This window comes from Vanellus vanellus, assembly GCF_965231255.1.
Source record: "Vanellus vanellus genome assembly, chromosome: 1".
Taxonomy (NCBI): Eukaryota; Metazoa; Chordata; class Aves; order Charadriiformes; family Charadriidae; genus Vanellus; species Vanellus vanellus.
This window is the reverse complement of record NC_138905.1, coordinates 11,761,209-11,777,128: the sequence shown is the minus strand read 5'-3', so window position 1 is coordinate 11,777,128 and position 15,920 is coordinate 11,761,209. Positions and strand designations below refer to the sequence as shown.

The 15,920-nt window shown below is 36.9% G+C and overlaps 1 protein-coding gene across 1 annotated transcript in view; it reads right to left on the bottom strand.

Annotated features, from left to right (window-relative positions):
• Positions 1-966: 966 nt before the first annotated feature.
• The window catches only part of HGF (hepatocyte growth factor), a gene marked incomplete at both ends in the record, with an annotated part of 58,258 nt that continues 43,304 nt past the window's right edge, over positions 967-15,920 (bottom strand). Inside the window, 9 exons of the mRNA XM_082498510.1 lie at positions 967-1,137; positions 3,322-3,467; positions 5,299-5,405; positions 6,159-6,305; positions 6,904-6,978; positions 9,719-9,815; positions 10,293-10,331; positions 12,395-12,534; positions 14,352-14,454. Coding sequence (XP_082354636.1) covers positions 967-1,137; positions 3,322-3,467; positions 5,299-5,405; positions 6,159-6,305; positions 6,904-6,978; positions 9,719-9,815; positions 10,293-10,331; positions 12,395-12,534; positions 14,352-14,454 — 1,025 coding nt within the window. The remainder of the gene's footprint in view (positions 1,138-3,321; positions 3,468-5,298; positions 5,406-6,158; positions 6,306-6,903; positions 6,979-9,718; positions 9,816-10,292; positions 10,332-12,394; positions 12,535-14,351; positions 14,455-15,920) is intronic.

Here is a 15,920-nt window from a genome sequence, read left to right as displayed (position 1 = left end):
AGGTTCAACTGTTCTTTTTCCTGCTGTAAATACAGAGTTACTTTCATGAAATAACTAGAATCAACTGAATTTTTAACACTTGTCTGTTGAGAAATATTCGGGCATATTTGATTGAAATATCTTTTAATGGCCAAAGTCTGCCAGTAGCTCATCAGGGTTAATTTTTCAATCTGTATGAAATACTCTCTTTAGCACTGTAAGGTCACCGTTGTTTCTGGGACTAATTTAAAACAAATGAGCAATAGTTTGCTAGCCAATTCACTTCTATGTCTCTTCCTTCATGCAAAAGTGTTTTTGAGATATCTGTTAGGGGACCACATACACACAGAAGGAACTAAATGGAGAATTAGTCTATAAGCACTGTGTAAAAGGAAGGGATATTGACTTCTATGAGAACTCTGCTCATGGCAGGCTTGTCAAAGTCCATCAATAATGAAAAGATTAATTTCTAAGGAGACTATTTTTTAATGAAGTATTGAAATCTTCGACCTCTTATAAGGGGGGAAGAGAAATATGATCATATATGCTGGCCTTGACAGATCTAGCTACCTCTCAGTAGGTCTTTTGTCATATATGAAGAGAAATATATGGCTCACAGAAAGAATAAGATGTGTTAAATAAAGCATAATTTGTTTCTCCTTCTAAGATGATCTGAAGAGCAGCATAAAAGAGGTCATGTGATCTTTTCCTACAAAACCATTTATCATCCAGTAATAATATCTTTGCAAAATTGTTTACCCATTCAAGTATCTTCAGGAGACATGTCACCATACTTTGAATATACTGTAAGACACTCCAACATTTATAAAACAACACTGATAGACAAAAACACCAAAAACACCCATAAATATTAAAAGAAGCTCAACAAACTTGACTATCAAGTAGTTAAAAAATTATTGATCTTTACATTACACATTAAATCCGTGTTGTCCAAAGTCTTTTCTTGAGTGGAAGTTGTTGAGTTTTTCAGGGTTTTCTGTAGGTCATCATAATCTTGTGTATCCACCGAGAGTAATATGACACCCGAACAAAAATCCCAGGACGATTTCGAATGGCACATCCGCGGCCAGGAACAATGACACCAACTACTATCTTCAGCCTGTTTTGTTCACAAACCAAGGGACCACCATAATCTCGCTAGGAAAAAATAAACATAAAGGATGTCAATGCTTCAAGACACAGCCCCCACTGTCTACAATTGACTGGTTTCTTTTGGGGTTGATGTAGCTCAATGAACAGGCAATAGAGTTATTTGTACCGTAGGACAATAAAAAGCTCCCAATATATTTTTAACAACCAGAACTTATGCAAACCAATGTCAAGGTTGGCCTTTGACCTTTGGTTGCTTCCTATGCAAATTAAGCCCTGTGATCCATCTTCACATGTGATTCTAGTGACTTCAGACTAGTCGGTCTTACTCTCCTCTTTCAGCTACCTGAAAGCATAGCATTTATGTGTATGTATGTGGACTGATAAACACCTGTGTTATTATAACAGGCTTTACATCAAAGCCTACTGACAGAGCCAGGTTAATATCCTTCTGACAGTTAACCATCTTGCAAGGCTCTAGGATGAGAATCTATGTGCGCTAATTGGCCGGGGCGGGGAGGCGGGGGTGGGGATCCCAAGTATAATAAAAGGTAATATTTTGTAGGCATAATTTTGAGATATAATTTATTAAAATACTATTTTTCATTATTCTGAGTGAATGAGATATCTATGCATCAGTACACGAATTCAGTGAAAATTTGGAGTATGTCAAACTCAGATCGGGGTCTTATTTAGCACTAAAATACATCCAGTTTAAGTTAGATTGAAACGGTTATTTAAAAACTTTCATATAGATTTGGGACTTGAACATAGTGCAGTTTTTATGCAGGCAAAACGTATATTGAAGCGAGCAAACTAGCTGCAATACTAGACAGTAAATATTCATATCAGATAGTGAAACATTGTTTCAAAAAATAAAAGCTGACAATTAGCATTGTATTCTGTCCGGATCACCAGAGACACAACAATGCTTGACCTTTATTAGGTTTGGATTTGGGTTTTTTTTCTGACTGACTGCAGAGTGGTTCCCACACGAACAATGAACTATGTCAGCACCATCAGAGTGGCTCATAAAACACTTTCAGGAGTGGAGTTTCACCTATCAATCTGATTTTGCTTCTCTGCCTGTTCTCTGCTGAGGAAAGTAGCTTCAAAGGGGAACTCAGGGAGCAGGAAACCGTGCAGTGATTAAGACAGATTGCTAATACTAATTCAGTCCATTTCTTCTTGCAGGGGAAAATGAAGTGCAGGGTCCCCAGCAGACTTCCATGCAGATGTTTCATTTATAAGGCTTGACATGTCTAAGAGCTCATTTATGATTAAATATTTGATTTTGAAGAAAATACTTTGCAATAACAAAATGATCCTTTGGAATATTAATAATAAATGGAAGAGGCCTCAGCCTGACGAAGACCTTGTTTCCCCGTGGTGTGGTAGTACCCCTGGGTAGGGAAAATTTCACTGCTTGTTTAACATCAGTATTAGGAAATCATTTATTCTATTCCAGATATTAAATGCATAATAATACTCATGACTGTCCTTCTAGACATCATCTCATCAGGCAGACTTTCCACACAAAAAATGATGTCTTCCTGTAAGAAATGATTTACAGCATTTCCCCTCAGATGTCTTTTCTCCATTATTAAAACTAGTCCCAAGCAAAACAACTGTGTCAAACTATACTTCCAGTGAAGTTGTTCTCCTGTCCTCACCAGGATGTTGCTCAGGCTTGATCGGGGAGATCAGATGCTCCATCTTCCTGACTAATACTGAACATCAGTTCGGTTTTGGATCTTTCTCTTTCCCTCATAACTTTATCAACTCTGTTGAGCGGTGACTTTTATGTATTTTGCATGCAAGTCTTCATCTAGCTAAGTAGTTAAATTTGCTGCAGCCTTTGCTTGCTACTCAATCAAAATATACTGCTGTTGCTAGCACACAGCCCACTTTAGTCCTTAGTATACAGAACACCAATTTGTCTCAGTCTAGCAAAGCGTTTAGTCGTATGAATACATTTAACATTGATGAAAATCCTTTACTGGTATGGTGGTAGGGTGAAAGTGAAGCAAAGGAACCTCTTCCTGCACTCTGGCAGAAAATAGATCACTAGAAACACAAACCATTTTCCAATGCAGAAGAGTAAAATAACTTTCTGTGTACAAGATTAATGCTGAGAGAATAATTATAAAAAAAACTCTAATAAATTATTTGTGGGACAGAAATAGTCAGGTTGATGGCTCCTAAGACTGTGTTAGGAAACGCAATATCTACCTCACAAGGCCCAGCACCGACGGTTTCAGCCACAGCACAGATTTCTGACTCATTCACAGTGATCTTCCCTTTGAGATATTGGTTGCATTTCTCGTTTCCCAAAATAAACAGGTTTGCTACCCGGAGAAGGCCATCATAGTTAACTACTAGGATTGAAAAGAGAATGAAAACATTATTCTGTTTAAGGGGAAGAAAAAAATTGAAGATGCAGTCTGGATAAACTTACTCATGTAACTTCAGTTATTGTACTTTCTCTGCTGTACTCACATTATCACGTACTTGTCTTTTGGTTTTCTTATATTTGCTACAAATGAGATTTGCAAGAAATTCATTTGGCGTGCATGTCTGCTCAGTTCTCTAAGAATATCTGGAGAAGTTTTTTCTATTAGAAAAAAGCGCATGGGTAACTGGGTTTACTCTACAGTCCACCACCAGCCTGCCCTGTCACTTGGCAGGAGTCAGAAAAAGGGAGCCTGAAAATGTTATCACTCCCATCAGCGGAGCAAGGATTTGGATTTTGCTCCCTGCCTTAATGTTCAACAGGGCCTGCCGTGGCCTAGGGAAGGACGTGTGACTTGAAAAATACTGTAGCGGAGCAGAGTTTTTCTCATTCTGTGCTGGCTCAGCTACACTGAATGACTTTGTGCCTGCAAGGGCAGAGCCACAGCTTTGTGCAATCTCCATTCATCAGTGTGAAGGTCAGGAAGCAGGAGCCCTGTGGAGCTTGCTCTTGTTCTACATGTCGAAAGACAAGTCTGTACAAGCTGCGAAGATAAATAAAGGCCTTGGACCTGCTCGTTCTCTGCACAGCCATCAAAAGAAGATGCCAAGCTTGCCCTTGACTGAATGGTTATCCTGCTTCCCTGAATTAAACAAACAAACAAACAAAAGGATGTAACACTTCTTCTTTCTCTGACTAGGATGCTGTGAGGATTATATTAAGTAGTGCGTACAATATAGTACGAAGTCCTCGGATGACAGATGTTATGTATTTACTGTATTACATAACTCCACGACATTGCAAATTCCTTATCAGCTGTCTTAAGCCAAGCTTTCCCGTGATGCTGCACCGTGCTCCAGCCCGACTTCCCTGCGTCCCTGGCAGCCGTTCCCCCCAGAGGATGGCTAATATGGCCATGCTGGGAACATCAAAGGCTGTCATCTGGGAGAGGGTTGGTACAGATTATTTGCCACCCACAAAGAAATGCGGAGTAATGGTTACAAGGAAGAGAGCCTCAGAGTTACAGCCTGGTTTCTGCTCCGCTTCCAGGACAGCCCGAGTTTGTTGCTGCTGCTTACTCAGGGTCTGCGGCAAAATGACATTTGAGCACAGCAATTATTGGAGTAATTATTGTCAACTGGCAGCTATTAACTTTATCATCAACACATAATTAGCCAGATATAGCATTTACCAGACTAAATAGATGTCTGTTCTCCCGCATATTTGTATTTACTTCACACAAAAAACTGTGTTTAATAAACATTAGTAAGGTTGCAAAGTCAAGTACTCAAAAGTTAGGAAATGCCAGACTTAGGGCTGCCTGTGCATCCTTCCTTCGCTGTCTTTGTGTAGGTTAATTATGTCTTCGATTACGGGATTCTGTACTAGTTTTTTCCACAGAGCAGCCTGCTTTCGGATACCAAGAGAGACTGCTCAAGTAGATGAACCAGAATTTTCCAGAAAGGGTTAGATGTCTGCAAAACAATTCTGCCATATTTTTTAAACCTGTAGAACAATATTTTTCTCTAGTTCGTTCTTTGAAATGTTTGAATCATTTTGCCGGTCACCCAAACCAAACCAAACAAAAAAGGATGGACTAGTAGAAAATATTTCATATGAAATGATCTTAGATAAAACCCTCAAAGATTTACAGTTGGACAACTGTGGTATCAGGCATTACCAGCAGCCTCACCTATAATGACAAGAGGAAGTAAGCTGTCAACGTATTCATTTAGTTTTTAAAAATAGGTTCTTACATCCAGTGTATCCCCATCCATAAACACTGCAACTGGTCTTCTCTGGAATGGTACATCCAGAAATGGGCAATCGGATTATTTCTACAAAATTTGTCAATATGGCAGGTCTGAAAAAAAAAAAACAAATAATAGATATAATGGATTTTACTTAACCTTCTAAAATGTATCTTAAAAATGACATTAAATCTATTATAGACCGCAGCAATTAAAAACTGTGCCAATCCTTTTCCTTTCTTTTCCATCTTTGAAGAATATGATGGATTCTTCTACCTAGTTTTTGTGCTACAGCTGTTAACTGTCAAAAGATTTCTTGAAATGCTGTCACCACTTTCATGCAATTTAACTTGGGTTTTTATCTTAAAAGTAAGTACTGATGGCATTTCATTTGAATATATAGTTTTGCTAATACAGAGAAAGTTTGAAAGCTCATATATACACAAGGGTATGAGTTAGAATCTCATGCTTATTCTATAAATTAAAGCCATATACCAGTCAATGTGTGTTTGTTTTTTCTTTTGTTTTGTTTTTGTTTGTTTTTTTAAACAAACAATAATGACCCCCCCAAAAAAAAAAAACCCAAACCAAACCAAACCCCAACAAACCTAAACCTGGTTATGAGGAAAAACAATGTAGGCACTATTTTTCAGAAGTAACATCTGGTTTTTGAGTAAGGTAGATGAACCTGCATTTCTGCATATATCAAGCATATATCAAGTGAAATTTCTTACAATTGGAAGTTTACACCATGAAGACACCATCTGCAGTATCACAGCAGTAGAGAACTGAATTTGCAAATCTTATTTAGGAAGAATCTCATTCATCAGCTGAAAACCCTGGGATTGGCAATAATAGCTACTGACCTGCTAAGTTTCAGTAAGACCAAATCTGACCCTGCGGGGCCATATACCAACTGGGAGATATTCAGAATTTGTCTATGCTTCTCCTCTCCCTTTCCTTTGATATTATGGACTCCAAGCCAAGCTTTGTAGTCTTTCAAATCTTTGTACCTAAATGAGGCAAAGGAGGTTAGGATTTTGCTGAGTGCATAACAAAATAACTCAAAAAAACTCTGCTTAATATGATTATGCTTGAAGATCTTAACCAATACTCTTCACTAGAAATGGGTTTATGCTGCCAACTGCTATTCCAAAACCAACATGCTCGGACGTCAGTTTTTGGTCTGAAGCCACTACATAATTCTATCTTTAACTGTGACTAAAATCTAATTTTTGTTTCCTAATACTATCCAAACATTTAGATGCTTGGACAGTATGAACCTTTGAACTTTTTGAGATTTGCCCAATTTTTCTATTTTATTCAGTGCAGTTGAGCAGACGGATGAGATTATTTTTATAAAGAGGCAATTGTCTAACCATTACACTTGGAAAACATATTTATACTTCTATGTAAAATAGCCAGAGCTCTTTTAGATTAACAACAATAATAACAGAAAATACCAAGATCCCACAGGACTTTTACATCAGAAAAGCAGTGCTAAAGCCAAACAGGAGGGAAAAATGCTGCATTTAAGTTGAAGAAATGTTATGCTGGCAAGTTCCTGAAAATAGATGTATTTCAATATTGCAATACTACAGACTACTGTACCGAGAAGGGAAACACTGCCTTGCTGTTAGAACCCACTCTTCCTTTATCAAAGTACCTCCACAGATATGCTTATTCCTGGGGGTGGAAAAAAAAAAGAAGAAAAAAAAATTAAAAAGTGAAAAAAAAAAAGTAATAAAGTTAGTTTCTACATAGGTAAAAACTTTAAAGAGTACTTTTGCTCCCCACTTATTTTTGCTGGTGAAAGGTGGATGACTGACAGCTCGTGAAAACATAGCTCTGTCCCTCTGCTCTACAGTTTCAACAATTACAATAGCATGACTTTGCAGAGATTTTCTCCAATAGGTACAAAGCAGGACGAAAGAGAAATCGAGTTACTCTGTTTATTTAGTGGTTTCAAAGTTGAATTTATAATAAGACCTAATTAAAAAAAAAAAAAAAAAGGCAAACTAATTTTTTGTAATAGGAACTGGACGGAAACATTCAAACAAGTCCCCAGACTGCCACCAGATGTAAACAACATTTGGTCATTATTCATGTAGGTATTATTCAAAACATTGACCTCAAGGTGGAGAGTTCCTATTTGATTACCGGCCCTATGAGATTTCTGTCCCCACATACTTCAGTTGGAAACAATCTGCAAGGTATGACATCCTACATGTGATTATAGAAAAACTGCAGCATAATATATCAAGTAAAATTAAAGCAATTAAGCATGACAGTTCTTTAAAAAATAAAGATGACTGTGGAATGCAGATTAATTAGTTTCCTTCTTTGTGCCTCCAAAATCACATTTATTTTCTGCAGCTCTTTGGAAAGTGAATTAGAATTGTCAGCAATTTGGGAAAAGCTTAAAATCTCACAATTTATAAATTCAAATCACACAAATGTTCAAAGCTTTGCAAAGAACTGCTGGAAGGAGCCCAGACTCTATATGGAGTTCAAAGACAGCAGAATAACACAGATGCTTGCCTTTTTTTTTTTTTTTTAATTGTATTTTGATTGAGGAACAAAATATCTGGTCCAAAAGGATGGATTCTTTTTAAAATATAGATTCTTCCCAGTTTTTTTTTTATACAAATGTCACAGTCAGGAATATAAATGTGTTCTTGCATATTATGTTTGCTTCAGTAATTATCAAAAGGAATTTACAAGACTGCATCATCTGCTTTAGAAGATTGACTAGTACACATAGGAAGGTTAAACATCTTCTTTAAATGTGGCACAAATCCAGAGCTGATTCCATGAAATAGATAAAATTCATCCAAATACACCTAAATATTCCTGATAACAGAATCTTGATCAGAAATATAAGAAAATATGTCCTTGATTAATTTAACATTTAGGGGTGGACCTTATTTGCCAAATATGAATACAAGTCTCTAAGTATCGCTAAGCCTTTGTCATCCAGACTTGGCAATTCCATTTTGAGGTGTACAGTTAGTTTTTTGCAGAAAGCCCTGAAGTCATTAAGATTTTGTTTCAGACAACGTTGTATTTGCTTCCTTGGTAACAATACAAAATAAAACTACATTTTTGTGCATACATGTAATACTTAAAAATATATTTTGCTGCTGGAGTATTCCAGGAATCCTCTTTTCATAAAAGAACCTGAAAACATTCAAGCACTCATCTCCTTAATGGAACTTTGTTGAATAGCACAAAATCCACGTTCAACTAACTTAACGTTAGCTGTTTAAATTTTAGGTACCCAGATGTAATTCACCTTACCTGTCTAAAAGTTCCACAAACATCAAGGTTGCTTTAAAAACAGTGCAAAGATAAACTTATACAGAGAGTGATTCATCCCACTTATCTGGTTATTTAGTCTAGGAATAGATTGATGTTCCTCTAGAACCTTCTTTCTGGGCCATCTGCTAGACTTCCAGAAAGGTCTAGTTCTGACTGGATCTCATAAGATGCAAAGATTACCAAGGATGGGAAGGACCCCCAAAATTTCTCTAGCAATGAAGCAATGTAGAAAATAGGCTTTTTATGTTTTCTCTTACCCCATTTTTTCATTTAAGACCTGTTTTACAACCTAGTTTTAAAACAGTTGACAAATCATAAGCTAATAGCAGTAAGAGGTACTTTAGTCTGTACCAGCAGACAAAGAAAAACCCTTCTTTTTTTTTTTTTTTTCTTGATAGAAGATACAGGGCTGATGCATAAGATACATCTTCTGTTATACATTAATGGTTCACACTCCCAGGTGATGAGTTATGAAAGAGAGTAATGAACATAGGAAACAGTAATTCTCTGTTCTGGTTTTTACACAGTAGCAAAGTAAGATTCTGCCATAATGTAATACACATTTCTAGATGTACATATTAGGATCTTGTTTTACAGAATGAAAAGGATTTCCTTATAGCATCCTATTTTTTTTTTTTTTTTTGAACAGACTACATCTCAATTGCATGCAATGATATGAACAGAAAGCTAAATTTGAGGTGGATCTATATCCTGAATCCGTCACGTCACAACTAAATGTACTGCTGTTAAAATGAAAATAATGATATGAAATGAAAATTTTTTGGTAACAGTCTCTGAAATAAACAGTTTAATGCTGGATGCTGAGCCAATGATATGAAAAGGGCTGCAGTAGCTAATTGAAAGAGCGGAACGCTAAGAATGCTATACAAGCTCATGGGTGCAAGGTAGCAATAACAAACATATAAACATTTCACTGATGGAATGAATACTATGGAATCACCTCATGTTCCAGCAATGCTGATTTTCTGCTTTTACAGAATTTAACTGCAATTTAGAAGTATTCTTATTACCATCAACCTTTTCTACAGTTCCAAAACAAATACCCTGGTAGATGCATTGTCTTTTTAATCAAAGTGATAGTTACCTGTATGTCAAACTAACCACCCATCCTTCGTTAGTTTGTGTTGGGATTCCATTTACAACTCTCAAATGTTTTGTTGAGGCACAAGGAATGACAGTATCTGAAAGCAGGTCCAGAGATCACATTTTACTAAAAACAGCGGTAGGAAACCTGTACAGTTGCACATAAGGACCACAAGAAGGTCAATATTTATTATGGATTAACTTTCCTGCACTAATGAAATATATTTCTAGAGCATCAAAACTACTTAGTGAAGCTGGGTCAGCCTGTATAAATATTCATAGAGAATACAAAAGACATATATTCAAGTAGGTTTATTATGGAGATTTACGTAGTTATAAGCAAACATTGAAAGTCATTACCATATCTCACCACTGGCAAGACGGGACAGTGAGCATAGATAAAGGAGTATAATAAAGCTATTCTACATTTTCCTCTTGTAAAAGCTATTTTTCCCAGGCTGTATGTTTTTCTGTATCTTTAGCTGACCTCTCTCTTGTTTCCCAATCAGAAAGAAATGGCTAGTCTCAGAGGATACAGTACATGCACCGAACAGTACATCTGCAGACTCACTTACCATCCAGGCCGGTTGTAGTAGGAGTTGTATCACCTTCACCTAGACAGACACATAAGATATCCATAATACAAAATTAAAACACATCCAAAAATTGAATAGAGTAAAAATAAACAGCAAATGGCGTATTGTTAATTTTAATAGCTCACAAAGTTTTAAATTTCAATGATTTCGTTAGTACTCTGCAAAAGCAGAATTTGGTACGGATTAATGAGAAGGCAGAATTTCATTCCAATAGAATGAAATAAGAATTAAACATTTTGCAACAGGAGTTTCAGACATTTTTCTTCTTGGCTGAATACTGACTACATCAGGCCATATCAGTCATGTGTAAATTACATGTTTTATTCAAGCAAACAAATGTTGAAAAATGAAGTTGTGACTTTTCTCAAAGCTTTCAGGAACTATAGAAGTCATGTGATTAAATCCAAATCAGATTTAATGAAAATTTCTAATTTTCTTAAAAACGTTTGAAACTCCAAAAGTCTTTTTATGCTGCTTCTACCAGCAAAAACTTATTCTTATCAAAATCTGTTCCCCAAAATCTGGCTTGGTTCTTCCATCTAGTCCAAGTAAAAATACAATTCCAACACACTTGCTTAAACTCTGTTCAAAATTCTTGCCTTTAGTGAAGTCTGCAGAGTGACCCAGCAGTATGAGCTACAGGTGTAGCTACTGAAAATTTGCACAGGCAAAATTTAAACAGTCTCATCCAAGTAGATTTGCGTTATTGATAATATATATATAAAGGTATACATAGTTAAATTCCCATGTGTATGTATACACATATGCATGTGTATGTGTATGCATCTGTATATGTGTATGTATGCATGCATACATACAAATATATTTATATAGTGCAGTTTGAAAAGACCAGTTCAAGGCACCAAGTAAATACACTTGGGAACTGCCAGAATTTTGTCTGTACTGGTTAAGCTGGTTATCAGTACCTGAGTGAACTAGTGTAGTTTAATACCAGTCCACACGAGTTACAATTGTAAAACAGACATATTCCAGCTCCGCAGTTTGATTCCAGAAATCGTCATACTCACCATTGCCATGTAACCTACAAATGTTTGCTGTGAATATTTCCTTAGGAATTCAGAGATCCAGATAACAAACTCAGAGTGAGTGAATAATATTTATATTTCTTCAGCTGCTGTTCTTTACCTACATTGACACAAATGACCTTTTGCACAGTTTGTTTACTCTTCACATAGATGCCAAAATATCACCTGAGACTTCAAATATCACCTCTTAGATGATGCTGCACTCCAGACTATGAAGAAATGCAGCAGATTGCTGCAAGGAATGAATGTAACATTATCCTTAATCTCTAGAGATCACAGCCATGCGTTCAAAAGCCTGATTTACCATTCAAATGTTCTCTCAGGATATACGGCACAGTGATTTAGAAATGAGAATTTAAGAGAAAAATCTTGAACCTAAATGTGAATTGCACGTTTTTCGGCATAAATCTCTTTCCACTTCACTTTGGTTTATAACTGATGTCCCTATGACTTTTAATTCTGTTTATTTAAGCTATTTAGATGTTAACATGCAGCTTTAGAGGAGTGATGTTCCTCATTCTTGCCAGGAGTTAAATCATCCCATAAACATCCAAAAGCAGAATGTATATAACACATAGATGTATCAGCATACATATAGTGAGTTATCCTAATTTCACAAATGCAGAACACACAAAGAGACTATGAAGCTTGTAGCACAGAAGATAACTGTCCCTGGGTTTCTTGAGGCCACAGCCAGCATTCTGACCACTAGACAATTCTTTGTCTCCGTCCAGCCCTCATTCAATAGCTAGATCTGTTGGAAAATGTTTGACCATCTGTAATAGCTCTTTTATGCTCCTGCTGCATAAATAAGCCTTGAAATCTCTAAGCTGGTCAAGGAAAAGGACCCCTTGTTCATATATTGCACAAGCAGCTTCTGTCCATCCCTTTTCAGTCATGCACAATTGATTCTTGATGGATTTACACATTTTCTGCTGCCACAAGCGACAACAGAAAGGTATGCATACGTGTGTGACACCATGGCTTCACTGGGACGGCACAGTTGGCAATGCCTGAGGCATACCAAGTACTCACATCGAGAAATAGGGCAGTAATCCCAAGGAACGAGAGGATCATCTGTGTAACACCAGGGACCATGAAAATCATCATCTGGATTGCGGCAATAGTTTTTCTTCAGTTTACTAACATCTGGTTCTCTGAATATTTGTATATGCCTACAGGGAAAAAAAATTCAAAGTGCTGAAAAGCTTTATACTATAGCCCAAATTTTCAAAGGTTAAATGTTGCTTTGCTCCACATTGTAATATTAGCTGATTGAGAAGCCTACAGGTCAGGGTTTAGGGCTGGTTAAAATCAAAGGGAAGATGAGACCCAAATATTTGCTCGATCTGGGGCCAAGTTTCCTCTGGTTGGTATTCTGAGCACCGGACAGCTGGGAGGTTTCTAGATCTCCTATTTGAGCTAAAATCCCTGGATACTCTCAGGAGGGAACTGTGCACTGGTTAGAAGAGCGTCTGTGTTGCCCTTAGCAAATCTGCAGGCCTCTCGGGGAGCACCGGTGCCTTCTCCCTGCAGATTAGCACAAGGGAGCACGGAATCTGCAAAGAAAGCTGAATCTTAGGCAAAGGAAGGACAAATGCAAGAAAGTTAGCAAGACTGAGCAGCAGGCAAGGAGAAGGATGAATGGCTCAGACAAACTCCAGTCATAAGTCACCTAAGTTGCGAACCTACACGGGGCAGTTTAAAGGTGGAAGTTTGGGGTAGAAATCTGAAGCAAAGAAGTTTTTATTTCTGGCTTGTCAGACAGAAGCATGCAGAATTCCTAAGTTACAACTGCACGGCCCTTTTGGTTTTGTAACCAACTGTGCATGCTGCCTCTAGCACACCCATAACCAGAGCAACTGCTGAAGCGACACAGATAACTCTCCAAAGAGGTTCCCAGATGGAAAATTTGTGGGACTAAGAGAAGAAAGGCTGATCTGTGCTCAACGTTATACGAATGCAACTGCATCAAGCACCCAGTTGCTTCAGGCTGTTTCATTTACAGCTAATTGAAGACTTATCAGAGCTCTCAGAAGTCATGAACTTAAGCCTCTGCCTCCCTTACATGGACAGGACAGGAATCAGGGACAACCAGATTCCGGAGGGCAATGGCTAATATGTTGGGCACTATGACTCTGGTGATCATGAGCACTAACTCAAGAACAAGTACCAAAGGTAATATAGACATAATTACATCTTCAGAAACTAAAGGAAAACAAAGGGAAAACTGTTTCCATCTGGGCCACTAATGTGTGTACTATCTGATACATAGTAAAATTTTTGATGAATCTCTGTCTTTGTGCGGTACCTGGAAGTCATTGTTCTTGTCACTCCTGAGATTTATTAACCTACTCTTCTAGACCAGCAAAAACAACTAGAAGATCCTGGCATAATTGAAAAAGTCTTGAAAACTCACAACTTCTTCTGTACTTATTGCTGATTCATTTTTACCTTAACAAATAAATTAAAAGTAACTTGCCATTCCCACTACTTGAATATGAAGCCAAAGTAATGATAAACAACAGAAATTTCAAGTCATTTTAATGGCATTTGATGTCAGTGTCATTAGATAATAGACTCATGGCTGCAAGGGACCTTAGGTGGTTTCAAGTACAACCCCCAGCCTGAAGAAGCATGAGCTATGAGATTAGATTGATGAGATAACAATTTCCTGCTCTGTTCCTGCTATCCTCTCATAGAACAAAACTTTCAAGGACAAAGATGGGGTAAACCAGGTCAGTAAACTAAACACTAAGAAACATCCCAAAGCCTGCAATTAGTGGTTAGCCTGAACAAAGACATGTTGTGTAATATTTTTAAACACCGAGAGAAAGAAAAAAAAAAAAAAAAGAAAAAAAAGAAGATATTAAAATCTCCAGGGCATAAGTGGCTATTTTAGAATCACTGCAGAAGAAAAGGAGATGCCATCTGGAGGCAGTATTTATTCAGGACTCACTGAACCATCTCTTTCTGTTTCATATGTACACACCTACGTAAGTCTTCAATATTCTTGTCCCATGTGGAGCAAGTTAGACCAAATCTTGTCTTGGAGAGATTCCCCATGTAGTTCTTCCCATTGCCACGATAACAATCTGAATAAGAATGTTGAGACAAGAAAAAGTGGAGGGTGATTGTGCAACACTGAAAACTCTTCCATCAGTAATCCAAATAATTAAAGACAAGTGTTATATTTAGCAAAAACTATACAATATAAATCAGACAATTACATAAATCAAATTAGAAGGAAAATAGGAGAAAAATTCAAATTTAGATACATAATCTGCTTGAGGCCTTCATTCTCAACACAGTAACATTTTAAATGTTGTCTTACTTAGATAAACTGCAAAAATTTCTTTCAAAAATAGTTGGTTTATGGCTAATTTAGAAGTGTGACACAGAATATTCTAAAAGTTGTCAGCATCTATCTTATACAAAACAAAGAAAAAATGTCCCCTTAATCCTCCCTCCTCAAAAAACAGGCACTCTTAGCCTATTTGAAACAACTTACCTTCATGTGGATTCTGGATACTGGCAGCAATATGTAATCCTAGACTTAAGTTCTTCTTTGGCAAAATCAAAAAATCAACATCACTTTCATTTTAATGTATTTCAAAAACTTGCCTGTTCACTCCAGCAGAAGTCATGTTTAATTCATAAGCTTTTGTCACAAGCCTTTTTGAGACTTTTCAAGAGGATTGTTTAAAATGATCACTACTATAAAGACTTTTTGTATAAAACATTTCATTTCATATTCATCAGTATTTTCACTTTTTGATAATTGATACTTTACAAAAAACACGGAATGAAAGTCAAAGTTTAATCCTTTCTCTGACAGAACTCTTGCAACTGCAACTCTTCAAATTTTAAGAGAAAAAAAATGGCTAAAATTTAAAGATGGAAATCTTAATGCAGCCTGATGTAGGGTCATAGGTCTGAGGTCTCAGCCTTAGTTTATGTTATGATTGACATCAGTTCTCAGGATGTAATAATACTCCTTAGAGTAATACCAAGACCTCACGGGAAAACCAAAATTTGCCTGAAGACTCAGAGTGGACTTTGCAGGCAGAGGTAATAACTGGAAGCTAAGAGGCTACATGAGAAGTCCCACGTGTTTTTTTCAGTTCAACTCCTTTTAGACAAGGGGCTATAAGGAAAAATTAAATTAAAAAAAATGATATTTGGTGGCCTCATATGCAATTACAAAAAGACTGTGAACCAAGGAAATCATCTTAGCTTTGGAAAAAGCCCTTTCAAATTAAGAAAGGTAAGACAGTGAAGCAGATCTCCAGCTAATATAAAATGGCACACAGATCCACCTTGTCTAAAAACCAGATCCAACAGCAAATCTTTACTGCAGCTTTCTCTGCTGGAATCGAAACACGAACTGAGAAATGAATCTCATTTACACCATGATGAATCCCAAATATGCAAATAAAGCCAAAGTGGAACTACACAGGTGTAATACAGATGCACTGAGACCAACTTCTCCAGTTTTCAAGCCTGCTTATCTGCCATTTGGAACAGTACAGCATTCACTTAAAATCATGTTATCGCCCTT